This window comes from Chelonoidis abingdonii, chromosome 4 (assembly GCF_003597395.2).
Source record: "Chelonoidis abingdonii isolate Lonesome George chromosome 4, CheloAbing_2.0, whole genome shotgun sequence".
Lineage (NCBI taxonomy): Eukaryota > Metazoa > Chordata > Testudines > Testudinidae > Chelonoidis > Chelonoidis abingdonii.
This window is the reverse complement of record NC_133772.1, coordinates 77592889-77609638: the sequence shown is the minus strand read 5'-3', so window position 1 is coordinate 77609638 and position 16750 is coordinate 77592889. Positions and strand designations below refer to the sequence as shown.

General features: G+C 41.3%; 1 protein-coding gene across 3 annotated transcripts in view; it reads right to left on the bottom strand.

The window, feature by feature from the left end:
• Nucleotides 1–16750, bottom strand: part of LOC116821720 (transmembrane protein 263-like) — a 342098-nt gene that overhangs the window by 174900 nt on the left and 150448 nt on the right. Inside the window, exon 3 of one of the 3 annotated variants that reach the window (XM_032775118.2) lies at nucleotides 1106–1256. The exons of the other annotated variants lie outside the window; for them this stretch is intronic. Coding sequence (XP_032631009.1) covers nucleotides 1106–1256 — 151 coding nt within the window. The remainder of the gene's footprint in view (nucleotides 1–1105; nucleotides 1257–16750) is intronic. 3 annotated transcript variants of the gene reach the window in all.

Genomic DNA, 16750 nt, shown 5'->3' with positions numbered 1-16750 from the left:
TAGATCTGCCCTTAGCTGGGAGTAGAAGATGCTTAACTACTTGCAGGGTTGAGCCATCAGATGGTTATTTTCCTCACTATCCAATGTTAGCATTCTGAGTGTGGGTTTCTAAGTATTTATACAGAATACAAGATGATGTGGTGTAGTGAAAAGGCTTTATTAGGTGACAAGCAAGTTATGCAGATCACTTCAAAAGGAGCATCAATAAAGCCTTTATATTGTCCATCACACCACTCCATATATGATTCATTTTACAGAAAAGCTATTTTAGAAGTGTTTTAGAAAGTTTTGAATTATTTTATTGGCGCCATTTCCATATTTCTCCACCTATTAAACCAGGCCACCTTAGTACTCAGAATCCAACTGTGCATGACTTGGAAGCAAAGGAAAATGGTAACTGTATTTCAGAAACCTCTAATATTTCCTAAACCAGTTTTATACCTATAATAATGATGTTTCAATAACTTGGGACTTTCAAGGATTAGAAGCAAGTGTGCCCTATGCAACTGGATAGCTGGGATCATCCCTTTTCCAGTGATAGAAAACTACTTTTTGGAACCCTTTTAATTCTAAAAGTCACCCAAGGAAGGAGGTTTTGCTAATTAAAAAATGTATTGTGTAATACATGGTTGCTAGCTATGGCCCAAATCCTTGTGCCTACACTGAGATCCACTGACTTCAGTGGGACTCGAGAGAAAGGAACTCATACAAACAGTCTATAAACAACCTAAACCATCAGGCTAATGAAAGCAGTGTAAGTACTCAAGAATGAAAAAATGTAGAAGATGCTATACATGGTATTTAAGGTTGAACAAAAAACTGCATTTGTATTTGAGGAACAGTATATAATCCTGTAATTAAAGACTATACCATAATACACATACACAAAAAGGAAGGAATCAAAATTGTGCAAACAGCCTTAACAATATTCCCTGACTTTTGAGCATGCAACCATGCACACATAAACTCTTAATCTTTATTGTTTATGTACATAGATGGGATGGTTGAAATTAAAAAATAAGAAGAAATGTCATAAATAAGGAACTATTCAGCTTGACATCCTCAGAAAGTCTTGACACCCTACACAGTCAGCAGTCAACAGTACCTCTCCTGCAGACCTTAGGATCTGGGCCTCGCTTATCGTATAAGAGGCTCAGTAGAAGAAGGAAAGGTTCCTGAGGATTTTCAGTGGAAGCCTTCTCAACAAGGGCCATCTCCATGACAAATTTCAGCTTTCTAGCTGTTTGGTACCACAGCTGTAAAAAATAAAGTCACAGGCATTTTCTAAGAATGTTTTATCCACTCCCTTTGTATTCAAAAATGCCTGAGCTGTTCTTGTTGGAATTCCTAAAAATATTCACCTTTGGATGATTTCAGGCGTCAAAGTTGTAATATTTGTGAGTTCTTATGAAGAAGCCTTAGACAAAGCTGAGGGAGACGGTTATTAATCAGAAGTAAGACTAAACCATTTGCAAAGTCTGACCACTTTCCAAGAGTCTCTGTAGCACTGTAGCTCCTTGTGCTCAGTCAGGCTAGATGAAGCTGACTCCCAAGCATGGCTCTCTTAAAGAAATGTTCTCACAAAAGTGACAGTTTGAGTATCAAAAAGTTTGAGGTATGAGTGACTGAGAACAGGGTGTTCAAATGGAAACATGTAACTTTAAATAGGATACTCACTTCTGCTAAAATATGTGCACACATACATACGTGGATTATAAATACGTAGGGTACATGTGACACAGAGGCAAAATGTGTGTCATGTCTCCCTTTAATTGCTGTTCATTGAGGGTATAATAGCCTACTTTTGACACTAGCTAATGGAGTTGATCTGGCTCATGCAGTAGTGGACAATGCTTTGGTGTAAAAGGATCGAACCTTGCTGACAACCCATGTGTGCACGCGGAGGTCATTATACATAATATAGACAGAGACACACACTAAAACTGCACAATCAACTATGCATTTAAACATCAAACACTGATATTATGAGCTTATTCCTAATTCATATATGATTCCCTCCTATTCTTTGAAAACAGAATTTCAGCTTCACAGAGGAGTCTTGACATCTGAAATTAGAGTGTGGGTTGGAAGCAGGAGGACTGCTTCAAGATGACTGAAAAGTACTCATTTCATCTTCTACTGAAGTCTGAACGGAGACAGGATAATTATATGTGAGAACGCATCCTGTCCCCCAAGACAATGATTAGTAAAGGGCGTTATCAAAAAGAACATATACATAGGTAGATTTTCAAATGGCTGCACTGATGTTGCACATGTAAAAAACCCACTATGTATCAATCCAAAGCAACAACAAAAACCCAACACCTGTTCAAAAATGATTTCCCATTGATAAGACACTTGAAGAGTGTAAACATAAACGGTTACCACACAGAGCGTCCTGAGTCAGCAAGGTTCAAAGTGGCATTAAAATGGTGTGGTTGTTTCACGGAAACAAATTCAAATAATGATGCATACTTCTATAGTCTGCTAGCTGAGGATCTCAGAACACTTCAGCACCACTAACAAGACTCACTCGTGCACCTCTAGAAATAGGCAATACAGGCTGAGAGTTACATACAGGATATGCAGACTGAATATTTCAGAGGCACAAATGCTCTGGAAACCCAGAGCTGACATAATCTGTGACAGGTTGAAAGGAAAGGATCAGATTCATAATAGTCACAAGTTCTCTTTGGCTGTTAAGGTAACCACAGCCCTGAAACTAAGAAATTGCTATTTATCAGGAGTTTATGTCATTGTCAGTAGAACGAGGCTACAATTTTCAAAACTGGGTGCCTTAGGCGAGGCTCCTAAATTTACATTCAGTCACTTAAATGTAAGTGACCTAATTTTCAGAAGTGCTTATCACTCAAAAATCCCACTGACGCCAGTGGGAACTGCAGATGCTCAGCATCTCTAAAAAAAAAAAAAAAAAGAACAGGCCACTTAACTATCAGTGAAGCAATGCTGGCATAAAACTGGTGTAACAAAATGGAGAGCCAGGCCACTATATATTTCAATCAGATTTAAAACTCTACCTTGATCAGTGACATGGCAGAATACAATCAAAAGGGTACAGTGAAACAGGCGTACGGTTGGATGTGTAAAATAAATGCATGTTATACTTCAAAAATAGCATTATTGCTCTATAACAATGCTATTGCCAGTTAAAGGCTCTTCTTTTTCTGTAGTAGCACATTAGTCATCCTCCACTGCCTAGCATAAAGAAGTGGCTGGACAAGCAGGAGTAGCTGGGAAAGGACTGATAGTGAAGGATACTGAAGGGATGTTAATGAGGCTGTTCTAGTAGGCATGTTTCCTGTGTAAGTGGTTTAACTCCGTCTGCTTAGGAGGGAAGTTTTCTATCATTGTGCTGCATATAAAATCATGGGCTACCAAAACCTGAGCATGGTTGTTCTGTACTACTTTACCTAGTGGTGGTTTTGTGAGAGTCTGTCAACTGCTCTTTGTGCAGTCCCCTTTTTGGTGTCCCAACTTTTCATTCAGCAGAAATTATCCCAGTCTATCAATTTAACCGAAAATGAATCAGCCTTTAAGCTCCTTGGCTTTCAGTCCTCCTTTACCTCCCTATCAGTTCCCTAGAGGTGGTCTGGTGTGGGACTGTTGATCCTCTGTTATCCTAGACTCTTCTGGTTTTCTTCTTCTTTGTCTCACGTCTTATGGCACAGCAGACTCTCTAGCTGAATCTATCACAGCCAATCGGTCTATGACTACCACCATGGATAATTCCAGAATTCAAGTTTTTCATCTTTCCCAGTATTCTTTAAGAATTGCAATACTGCTTTTTTCAGAGGGCCCCATTTTCTTGATGCTCTTACTAGGTGTTGCAGTGAAAATGTTCATACTTTAAGCCTCTAAGTTTTTCATATAAATACCTGATTTTGATGGAGCACTCTTTGATCTCCCACAGATGATCAACTATTTCATGGACCCTGCACATCCCACAAATAGAAACAAATTACTATTTAAGCCACAATGACCAGTTAAAATTTGAAATAGAGCCACTTCACTCTTGTTCTCAGGACCTTGGAGTATATCAGCATTTTTGACCCTGGAGCATATCTGTTTGTTCCCTTCTGTTTCTTTTGCCCATACTTCCTGCTATTCCTCTATTAACTCATTTTTAATTAGATTTTTAAACTCCAGTTTATTTAAAGAGATTTCTCAGTCAAATTGCTCATATTTGACAGCATTTTTTGCCACTTTATCTGCCACCTCTACACACGCTGGTATCCATGCTATTACTATCACTCCCAACTGTGCCAATTCTGTTGATAGCAATAATATTTCATTAAGAATATAATTTCTGCTGTCTGAAGTGCCATTTCTGGTCATCACTAATCCTAACAAGGAATCAGAGAGGATGACCAGAGCAGGTGGGTGCACATCTATGATCCAGTTTAATGCCAGAATTATCCCTGCCAGGTCAGCCAGCAAAAAGGCTATCCAATTTGATATCCTTACAGCTTTCTTGATTCCAGGTGAAGGAATGCAGAAGGCTGTTCCCACTCTTCCTTTTCTTACACGTTTGGAGATATCAGTGTACAGCTGGCAGTAGCATCCCCACTTATCAGAAACATATTGATTTGCTGCATCTTGCACCTTTTAAAAGAGGGAAAGGAATTTTATTTTCCTGTACAATTCTATATCTACCTCAAGAGGTATCATTTTTCAATTATAATGCATTTTCTCAAAACTACAGGTTTTAACCTCTTTCAGGTCTTTCTTTTCACCCAAATCCTTTGTCCATGCTTCAACTCTACTTACATGAGGCATTCTGAGTTTTCACCCCATATTTTGACCACTGAAATCCCAGCATTCATCATCTATTAGCTTAATGTTTCCAGTGACTTTAGCCCAAACGGTTACGTCTAAAAGCGTCATTCTTAAAGGAAATGGCATTTGACCTGCACTACCTGTAGTAACACAGCAGTGTTGTGATTAAGGCACCACATGCAATTTGCAACACCTGAGCTTGGACTGAGTCAAGCTTACTCAAATTCACTTTCAATGCCCAACTGAAAGCCAGGCACCTCTAGTCAATAACGGGTCTTATTAGTGATTTGTATAGTATTAGCACTGCTTTCTTATCCCAGGAAGTTCCAAAAATAGTTTTAGGTAAGTTGATTCTGCCTTTACACTTATCACTAATATTTTTAATATGATCTTCCAAGTGAGCTTGCTAATAAATATCTCACCTAAAAATTTGAAGCTTTTTACTGTACTTATTTGCTACCCATATAGCTATATGCCTCTCTTCTCTTTCTGCCCTCCTTTCTTTATAGATGAGCTTGGTTTTCCTTATTGTTCCCTGCTTTTGGTGCATGTCTCCATGATTGGCAATTCTGGCAGCTGTGCTGAGGTGTGGTCAGTGTGGTTGCCTGTAAGTGGGGAAGGCTCTCCTCTCTCTTCTGCTTGTGCTCTGTATGGGGTTTGTAAACCCCATTACAGGGCCCATCACTGGCAAGAAAAAATGAGGTGGATACTTTTGGGATGATTCAAGCTTCAAGGCATACATAGATTGCATAGAGAAGTCAGGAGGGAATTCCATCTGCCATTCGCTCCTCATCCCCACTTCCTGGATAGCTTTGCACAGTTCACCAGGGCTGGGGTTTTCAAAGGAAGCGACACAGGTTAGGTGCCAAAATCCATTGAAAGTCAATGTGAGTTAGGCACCTCGCTCCCTTACGTTCCTTTGAACATCCAAGCCCAGGTATATCAGATAGAAGAGCAGATTCTGTTTTCCCTTAAAGTATTATGTAAATGTTGAACGAGAGTTAGGATGCTAGGCTAGATGGACCTATGCTGATCTCACATAACTCATCCTATATTATTATGGGGGGTTAGGAGAATTATTAGGAACTAAGTACTGTTACTAATTCATTAGTATATAATTGGGAATCTCAGTTCTGGTATGCATTAATGGAGGTGAGACATCCGCTTGGTGTGTACAGTAGAACCTCAGTTACAGACACCACAGGAATGGAGGCTGTCCATAACTCCGAAATATCCGTACCTCTGAACAAAGCACACTTTGGGCTCTAGATCCAGCAGCTGATATTCCAGGCCAGGCTTCAGCTAAGTTTGCAAGCTTGTTTTGTGTGCGTGATTCAGCTAAGTTTGCAAGGTAGGGGTGGGTGGGTGTGCGGCCAGCCAGCCCAGATGTGCCTCCTTTTAAAATGCAATAAAGGCACAGTACAACATTTGCTTTTTTGGAGGAGGAGTGGGGGAGGCTCTGCTGCTGCCGGATTGGTTACTTCTGGTTTCACTTGGTGTCTGGTAGTTCAGTCAGTCTGTAACTCTGGTGTTCGTATCATTGAGGTACTATTGTACTCAATGTTATCAGTAGGAAAATGCATTAATATGCAAGAGTTAGTCCTGTAGGGGTGACCGAGGACTATTAGAGCCGATGCAGGGGCTCTTGTGAAATCAGTTTAGATTTGTTTGATATCAATATGTTAAAAACAAAAAACATCCCTTGGTCTAGTGTAAGGGAAATTCCCTGTCTAGTAAATAGAGAGAAATGAGAGTCCCTGATTACAAAGCAAGCTCTGATGAACTCTCCTCACTTGTTTAAGAGAGCCCCATGCTGGAGATCTGGGGAGTGAAAGGTTTAGTAGAATGAAAACAATGAAAATGAAAGTAAAATGTCCAGAAACCTAGATTCTCTTTGAGTGTTCTGCAGTGGCTCCCACGTTGCAGTTTTTTCCCCTTGTTTCTCTATGAAGGTGTTTAATGAAGATGACAGCAGCTCAGATAAGGCAGCCTGATATCAGTCAACACTGTATGTCATTTAGCCACTCAACAATGCTTTGTCCAAAGTCTGCCTCCCATCTGATGTTCACTAAACCTAGATGTGAACTGGTCCCATCTCAAAACAGGTATTACTTCAGGAAGAAAGAGCACTCTCAATGACCGAACCTGAGGAATAGGGGATATTATTGGGCTTGAGGAATTAGCTTCATCCTAATTTCACAGCTTTCAGTCTGAACATGTATCTTGGAAAGGTTTGCTTGTGGGTACATCCCCACAGATCCTAGATAAGAAATGTTCCGCCGTCACTATGTGCTGTGTAAACAGCCTAATTAAAGATTCTTATTACCAGAGGCCATCTGCTTCACAGCTTAATATTTCTGCCAAGTCACTGGAAAGGAGAAATGTCCCAGTCTTCATAAAGAAACCTATTTCAGTTTTCCCTTGATGAAGTATTAGACAACCTTGTCAGCTGAGCGGGTCTCTCTAGGTAGCATCTGAAATTGTCTCCTAATTAATCCACTCGGCAATATCATTAATCAAAAAAGATGTACTCAGCCCCGCTTATTACAAGACCCCTTTATGCCTTCACTTCCCTCACTAGATTTAATTAACACTCTAGTTGGTTGGTTGGTTGAACGCTCTCCTTTTCTGTCTTATAAAGACCAATGTTACTTTTGCTGTGATCATCTGTAACAATTATGCTTCAAGCAACTAGGGCACATTCACTCACATTTCCCAAGACGGTAGCCAGAAAACAGAGAACTCCCGAGATACCAAGATTTCTCACTAAAGTTACCAGGGAAGCCAATTTGGAGAGAGACCCACAATAGAGGTACTCTTAGTTGGCACATGTCTGTCCTGCTTGAAATTTACAGATAGTTTCCCATAAAGGCTCTCTTTCAAAGCATCATTATCACAGAATAATTTATGATCAGCTTCATCAGTTGCAGAAACAGCCTCTTGCAAGTTTATAAAAAGAACACTGTAGCAAGAAATGTCAATTAAAACCACATTAAAACTGATGTACTTAGTCTGCACTGCCACACAAGACAGCCAGGTCCCAGTCCTAAACAGTAAGAGATGCAGAGACAGCATGTGTAGCCCCAGAGACGGAGTGCCTTTGCAGCACCCCATGAAGATGTGCTAGGAGAAGCACTGCTGGATTTCCAAGGGAGTCTCATCTAGCCCTTCTTCGTTGAAGGAAGGTCACCATGATGTGAGTCATTAAAAGACAAAAAAAAATTGAATTGTCTAGAGTACCCCAAAAAGGCTGTAGAGATCTTCCCCAGCTACTGTGCCTTGCATATTTCCTACACTCACATTAAAGACTGGAAGTGTCACATGAATTCCTTTGGTTAGATATAACTGCGTCATCCATATTTAAAGCTTGTGATTGGAAACCTCTCTCTGCCTGTGCCCAGCAGATGCACTAATGGCTACATACATTCGCTTTTGATTCTTATAAATGCAAAAAAAAACCCCACCCCAAATAGGCTACTTCAGACAACATTATTTTACGTAAATTAAAGCAAGCCAAGGTTAAGATTTTGGGTTGGACAAATCAATCTCACCTCTTCTCCTCATTGTATCTGAGGAGAGCAAGAATCTCGGTACAGACAGATTTTGTACATCATGGGTTATTTGTACTAAGATTTATCTTCAAGTGCATTCTATCATCAGAGCAGGAAAGTAAGGAAGGGGGTGAATGCTGAAGACCCATTAACTAGAGCAGGGTTGCTCCTAGAATGATCAAACTCAGGTTTAACAATAGCATTGTCTTTTTCATCTTACGAGGAAGGAACAGGAGGGGCTTGATACAGTTTATAAGCTTTTAGTATAATTGACAAGAAAAAAATCCCTCATTAATAGAACCCCTATATCTGAAAGAATTAAATGGTACTAGCGACTTAACAGCATCACCCAAATGTAATGTACTTGGGATACCTAATTGCTCTGATGTTTCTCTTTGCACCACTTCTGCAGCAGAATTGGGAATATTAAGACTACTTTCACACAATGGATGAAAAGGACACAAACGATATAAACCGTAAGCTTTAAAAGCTCTGTAGCCTTACGAAGAAAAAAGTGAGATCATTATGTTCCAGTATTCTTCTCAGCTGCCCTCAGTGGGTACCAGTCATCATTACAGCACTGTGAATCATAATGGGCTCCAACAGTTTAATAATGATTGCAACACCCTTCCTAATGAGGTTGGTGCTGCCCTCTGATGTGAATATTCATAAAGCAGGTTTGGTAATGGGCCCTCTCTTGATTAGCAGGCTGTGGTTCTGCACCAAGTCTGAGACACATCTTTTGATGCCAAAAAAAGAAAAAAAAAATTAAATCCTTGTTTCAAGCAGAGTAAATGAATTAGACTTTAGGTGATCAAGAGAGAAAAAACTTCCAATTAGACACGCAAGCTATCATGGCGTGCAGTGTTCTTTCAAAGTAGGGCTCTCGGGACACAGAATCCTAATAAAATTTCCCTCAATCACCTTTTAGATAAATGTTAAGGATTAAAATTAAATGTAATTCAAGTTCGCCAATCTGAGGTGATTTTCATGGATCGCTTTTGATTTCCCCCAGTTTTCCTTTGATTATTCCCAACTCCCTTTTCTTTCCTTTCCCGTCAGCCTGATCTCTTCTGGCAGGAATGGCCAAAAGGGAAGTTGCTTCCTGGAATAGCAATCTCCAACTATAATTAATGGATGGGATGGCATTCTTCCCCATCCCCATCCCACATGTCTCAGCTGCATCTGCTTTTCTATCTAGGTGATTTTATGGCCCTCTTCACCACAGAATATGAGCGCCTCCCAAGTAAGTAAAAACAAACAATAAGAAAATAAACCAATTCTCTCCTTTCCCCACTTGCAGGGTGAATGGAGTGCTCTAGAACCTGAGGTGACTACCAATGACACTTCATGACTCGACCAGTAGGGGGCTCCCTAGAAGAGTAAATGTCACAACCTCCAAAATATTAAGGCTCAATCCACTGAAAGATTCCCATTGACTTCCGGGGGCATTGGATCAGGCCATTAGACCCTTTCTGGTATGCACCTGGGACAAGGGCAATTCAAGCAGCTGAAATACAGAGGTGATCCTTACAGTCTCCTGCCTGACAAAATGAGAGTCTTCTACTGACCTTCTCCTCCTCTAACTAGAAAGAGAGAGGGCTTTATTTGAGCGAAGCTCCCATTTGTGACTGGAAAGAAAGGAAATCAAACATTTTTTCCCTTTCAATTCAGATGAGGTCCTCTGTAAAAGTCAGAAAATAATTAAGAAAAGCAGGTTTAGGGCAGATTCCTGTTCATGATAGCAACAGGACTAGCTGGGAGCTCACTAATAAGATGCACTACTGCAATCCACTGTGAGAATCATGGCACAGAGCAGTCCAAAATAAGCAAGGGATTTGGTTAAATGTTAGGGAAAGAAAACCAGAGGCAGGAAGAGGGATGATTCCGCAGGTAGTTAGTCTCTGCGTTTCAGTTCTGAACCTAGTGGGGCTGCATGGTAATTGTGTTTTTGTGAGCTTTTAAACCTCTCAAATAACCTCTTAATGCTAGGTCTCCTTTCCAACACAATTTAAAGTATTGCTAATGATCTGTAAGATGGGGACAGGGGTGCCAAAAACACAGAACAAACAGCATCTAAGAGGTAGATTTATTTATTTTTTTCCTTTCAGCCAGCCAGCATTAACTTGGGCAAGATTTCCATTCCCTCCCTGCGCGCAGATGCTCAATGTGTGAAGAAATCTTTAATTTATTATTGAATTCAGCTCGTTTCTCCCCAGCTTGCCCTTATTAGCCCCCATACCCCAATACCCTTTGGGGAGAGAGAGAGAGAAAATGCTGTTTATAAAGCTGCTGTTTTCTCCTCCTGGCCAGTGACATTTTAAAACCCCCAGCACGTAGGTGCTCAATTGCAAGAGCGGCTCAGTATCTAAGTGAGCAGATGCTGGGTCACTGACAGGTTTTTCCTGCTACAGACCTGTGATTGGCCTCTGTAGCTCTGTTTTCAAGCCCAGAGACCACCAGGGGCCTGCAAGCACATGGCTTATCTCAAAGTCTAATTATCAATGCTGAGTGAAGGCTGCAGCCAGGATCAGCACCAAACAGGAGTTTGTTGAGTTATTGTTTAAGGGAAATGGGAACGAAGGAGGGATGGGAGATGTTTCTGCCAAGGCACCAGCACAGCATGAAGAGGAGTTGGGGGAAGGATGGATTAAATTCTGAGCTGAGGTTCTTAGTTGATTTCTTCCTTGATGGGGATAATAACTTGAATATGTTAAAAATCCTTTTATAAAAAGCAAAACAAACATTCCCCCACTTTTTTCCTTCTTTTTAAGGTCTGAGGAAAGATGGTGCACCAGATATCAACAATACTTCCCTTCTCTTTGTCTGCAGTAAAGACTTTAGATGCTCCCTGCACTGAGAGCCACACAGACCATATTTTGGCCAAACTGATGGCTCAGAACAGCTTTTCTTTATGCTGTGCCTCTTTTCAGGTTTGTGATGGAAAAAAATAATCCCACAACAAACAAGCCAGCTGCCCAATTGTATCTTCACCTTTTTTACAATTGAAACTCATAGTGGATTTTCTTATGAAAATTAGGGTCTAGTGATGCTGACCCAAGCCCCTGCCCCAACCCCAGCAACTCTATCAATGGACCTCAATCCTAGTTTCCTGCCCCATCTTGCTATTCTAAGACATGGATGTGTGCTGCTCCACCAATGCATATCCGTGCTGATCTGCACCACCATCTGCTCTTCCAGGCCTCTGAGGAAAGGTAGCAGAGTTATGACTTTTGCTACCCCAGACACTGTCAAACTACTAAACCACCACCCTTTTCTACTAAAAAGGGTGGTGATTTTATGATGTGTACAGGTACGTTACGGATCAGGCTGAGACCCCACCAACTCATTTCACTTTTGCCTAAAACAGACTTAAGCTCCTGCTCCTATAGTGATGGACTCCAGTGTAAAACCCTTGGATAGATAACTAGAACTCGAACCTGAAAGATGCAGTACACTATTGCACCTTTAAACCTCATGGACAGTGGGGTGCTCAGAAATGTAATGTAAATATTGTTTCTGCATCAACTACCTTTGTATATATTTAAATACTACAGACTGACTTCTCATGTAAGTTATGCTGACAGTCAGCAAATTCTCAATAACAATACAAGAAGCTATGTCATAACTACTAGCTACAAAGGGGTGAAAACCACAAAAACTAGGAGGAGACAAACATTGTCCTGGCCTGTCCTAAGTAGAAGAGATAGAAACCACCATATTTAACTGAAAAAGTTAAGGAAAGAGAAGATTATGACATTCTTCAGTATGGGGTATTCAAACAAAACTTTCCCCAACATAGCAAATTAACTACAGCACTAATCAAGAAGCGATAAGAGGGCCAGGTGGTGTTAAAGGATAACGAGAGCATTTCAAGGCTTTTTTTAAGAGGACAGCATTCACGTAAGCATCATGAGCTGTCATTTGTATGCACCACTTTCCACAGGCCTGAAGCTACCAAACATTTACTCCACACTCAGTACGTCACGGATTCTGTCTCCCTCACTAATTCTTCATTTTTGTGCCAACGTGTGCAGAAAAGGCAGACACAAATCAGTTACAGGGCTTTGAATATTTGATTCCACCTGACCAGGGATTAGATGTAGAAGAGAACTACAATAGGATATCTCCAACTCCATTCTCCTGGCTATGGTGAGACCTAAGTAGAATGTAGGGGCGCAGGGGTACCAATAGATGGGGGCTGTTTATGGTACAGTTCTGTAAAACATATTATATGTAATAAAAAGGGAAATTAACATCCTATATATTTCTTAACACAATGAATTGCAGGTTTCACTGCCAATGGACAGGTTAAGGCTCCCATTCCTGTGGCTCATTCTAAGCTACCTCCTGTATAACTTGAAGCAGTCTGAAGTGTAGTCTAAATTATGTTGGCTGGCTTTACTTCCCATGTGGCCATCTCCCAGTCAAGGATCACCAAAGTGCGGTATTGGCAGAAGGCTGCAGGAAACTAGTGTCTGTCCAGGCCATCTCTCTATCTATGGGAGACTCTCCTACCCAGGGAGAAATCGCCAGCAGCCATTTTCTGCTCCATTCATGCCTTCCTGAGTAGCACAAAGGGAGCAAGCTGGGGCCAGGTACTGGCTCTTTATTTTCACATAGTACATTAAGTAATATCACAGAAAAATACATTATGCTGTTAACGTTCACATCTCTGGATTTCAGTTTTATGCTATGAGGCGTAATTAGTAACAAAGTAAAAATGGTTTGAAAAGTGTCTAAAGTATTTCTAATGAGCATATTACCCTACTGTCAAAGCACTGGTATGATTTTAAAGTTCACAGTATCCTTTTAATGATTCCATTACCCACTACAGTGGTACTGAAATAAAGCTACCATAACTATGTAAGCGTCGGATATTAAGAAGGAACGTTAGTACATTGGAACGTTTCCTCCAGCATCAGCACATTGGAATAGTCAGAGAGAATCAGACCACGGGTCCACCTAGTTCAGAATCCTATCTCCAGCAACAGGCAGTACCAGATGCTTCAGAGGACAGTGCCAAAGAATGCATACTGGAATTAAGCTGCTCTCAGGGGAACTTATGTCCTAACTTGTGTTAGTATGTCCTGAAGCATGAGCTTTGACAGTTCTTACACTAGATAGGATAAAAAATGTGTAATTCTGAATGTTCTTTTTAATTTTGTATGTTCTTTTTATGCATACAAGTACAGAAATCTTTTTTTAAATTGTGTTATTGTACTAAACTTACATGGAGTGGTATATTGAGTTCTTGAGATCTGGCTCCCTGCCCACCTCTGAAAGGCACTATTTTGGTGGTCATCAGCTCACCCAGGAGACTTTCAGACATCATTAACCAACCTATCTTATGCCATATTCAAGCTACATATAAAATACAAGGTAGTTCTAAGGATTCACCCAATTTTTTTGACAACATAGTTTGCAACTTCCAGTTAAATCAATCCATTTCTCTGCCGGTATTCTTCCAAAGCCCCGTAGGCATCTTAGGAAGGGAGATTGCACACCCTGGATGTCAAGTGCTGTTAATTACTAATTAGGCAAAACTAAGCAATTCAGGCCTTTGCAGACAAATCCAAAGGTAATGTCATCTCAGTTCAAAACCTGTCTACATAGATTAGGCTGTGTATCCAGTCCTGTTATGAACCAGCACTAGCTAGTCTCTCTCACAGCCAGGGTACTTTACAGCTCATTCTTTTATGATGATAGCAGTTTCTATGGCATGTATCCATAGTGTGCCCTTGATAGGAAGAAGTTACTCACCTTGCACAGTAACGATGGTTCTTCGAGATGTGTCCCTATGGGTGCTCCAAGACCCACCCTCCTCCACTCTACTTCGGAGTTCTAGTAGTTGTCTCTGTGGTAGAGAAGGGACTGAGGAGGGATTGTCTGTGCACACTGGCTAGCCTCGTGTCAGGAGGAGAGCAGCACATGTGTGGGCAGGATGGACTGCTGCCAAAGTTCTCCGCTCAGCAGTGCAGGGACGCAGACACACCTTCAGTGGAGCACTCACAGGGACACTACTCAAAGAAGAATCTTTAGAGCTAGTATATGGAGTTCAGCTCACCCTTTCACAAATGATGCTGGTTTTGTCAACAATGCTTCAATTACTATTTATCTAGCAGGGACCCCAGCCCACTTCATCAGGGAAGTCACTGCTAGCTTCTCTCTTACAATGGAGTTTCATGAAGGAAAAAAGGAGTTACTGACCTTGTGTGATACTGATCTCTGGATGTATTGCCTTCAAAGAGCTACACTGACCTCTCTCCTCAGTTCTGTTTCATAGCTCAGTTACAAATAGCGCTTCTGGAGATATAGGATCCAAGAGACTGTTGATAGGGGTGATTGATTTATACCTTTGGCCTAGGAAGAGAGGATGTGAGGGACACGTGTCTGCAGGCATCACTGCTTTTTCAAAAGGTTCCAAGGTCATGTGTCTCCCACAGTAGGGAGCTGTCAGATGTTCTTCCTTCTGATATGTACCTGCAACTTTAATTTCACCTCAAAGTTATTTATATGGGAGTTAACTAGTGGTTAGTCCAGTCCAGTTTTAAGTGTCCTCAAATGGAGTGCCCAACACTTCCAGTGGGAGACTGCTCCATAACATCTGACTGTTAGGAAAGCTCTTTCCTGAAATTCAAGTTAACTTTTTCCTTCTTTTACTGCAAGATTAGTGGACACTTCTCCTTCTGCCCTAACTCACACCATACTATTCTCAGTCAAGATCCTTGCATGAAAATTTTTAAGCACCAATATTTTTTCCCCTCTTGATCTAATTTCTGGCTGTGATGAACCACAAAACATCTGGAGGTTCAGTTCAGTTAAGCCCCCCATATTTTTGATATTCATCTAAATATTTTGCAAATCTCTGTGGGTGTGCAAAGTTGAGCATGAAATCTTGTGAAGATGGTCTCCCTTCCCAAGATTCCTAACAGCATTGCTGTAAAGTTGGATCACTAAGTTAATTACTGTAACTCCCTTCCAGACCACAGACTTGCCGATCATCCAGAATCTTCTGACAGCAAAGCTGGCTACAAGAAAAACTAAGATAAAAAGAAAAGATCTAAAAATATAGATTTAATCCCCCGGTTCCTCTCTGCAGACCTCAAACTGCTGCTCCTCAGAGGGTCAGATCTCAGGAACTATGTCTATTTACAGCATCTTACAGGTGTGAACTTTTGGTGACAGCTATTTGGTAAAACTATATTTCACCGAACAGCCTTGGTTCACTCACACTGAGACTCCTAGATAGCAGCGCATATGGACAAAGGCAGTATTGCACCATATAGCTCTGTGATGCAGAACACAGATATTCTGTTTTATCTACATACAATGCTCATTTTAATTAAAACACACATCCTGTTTTTGCAGTGAAGGAGCCAGACATGCATGCATCCATCCATCTGGCCCCTCAACATCTCTCCTCATCTCTTCCCATCCTCTCTCTTTCCTTTAAAAGAATTTGAGTTTTTCTGTTAATGTGAGGAGAAGATTATGGCCACATCTTTGTTGTTACCACAAGAACTTTCCTAGATTTAGCCCATCACTTCTTTCCACCTTTGCTTTCTTGTGTCAGCAACAACCTTCCAGAGGAATGGGCACACCTTTAATTGTGCAGCCATATGAAGCCAAAATATGGTCTCAGTCTAGAAAAAGGAAGAGACCTATATGGGTAATTCACTTTCTCCCAATATGAAAAGCTATCCTTTAGGCAATAGAAAGGGATAGAATTATGTGACAGACCCAGACCAGCGTGGTACAGGAGTCTGGTAGAGGGCAAATATACTGGTCACTGGGTGAGTAGTTTTCTGTTCCCTGAGTGACCAGAGCAGGGGCTGCACTAGAGTAATCAGGAACCTGCTAGAACCAATTAAGGCAGACAGGCTGATTAGAACACCTGCAGCCATCAAGGCGGGCTAATCAGGCACCTGAGTTTAAAAAGGAGCTCATTCCAGTCAGTGGAGAGGAGCCAGAGGGAGAGGAAGTGTGTGAGGAGCTGGGAGCGAGAGGGTGTGCGGCTGGAGAGTAAGGAGTACAAGTGTTATCAACAACACAGGAGGAAGGTCCTGTGGTGAGGATAAAAAGGTGTTGGAGGAGCATGGGGAAGTAGCCCAGGAAGTGTAGCTGTCATGCAGCTGTTACAAGAGGCACTATAGACAGCTGCAATCCACAGGGCCCTGGGCTGGAACTCGGAGTAGAGGGCAGGCCCAGGTTCCCCACAAACCTCCCAACTCCTGATCAGACACAGGAGGAGTTGATCCAGACTGTGGGGAAGATCACTGAGGTGAGCAAATCTGCCAATAAGTGCAGGACCCACCAAGGGAGAGAAGGAACTTTGTCACAACATATACGGTAGAACTCCTTTATACTGAAAAGAAAAATATACTGAGATATGTTGGTTT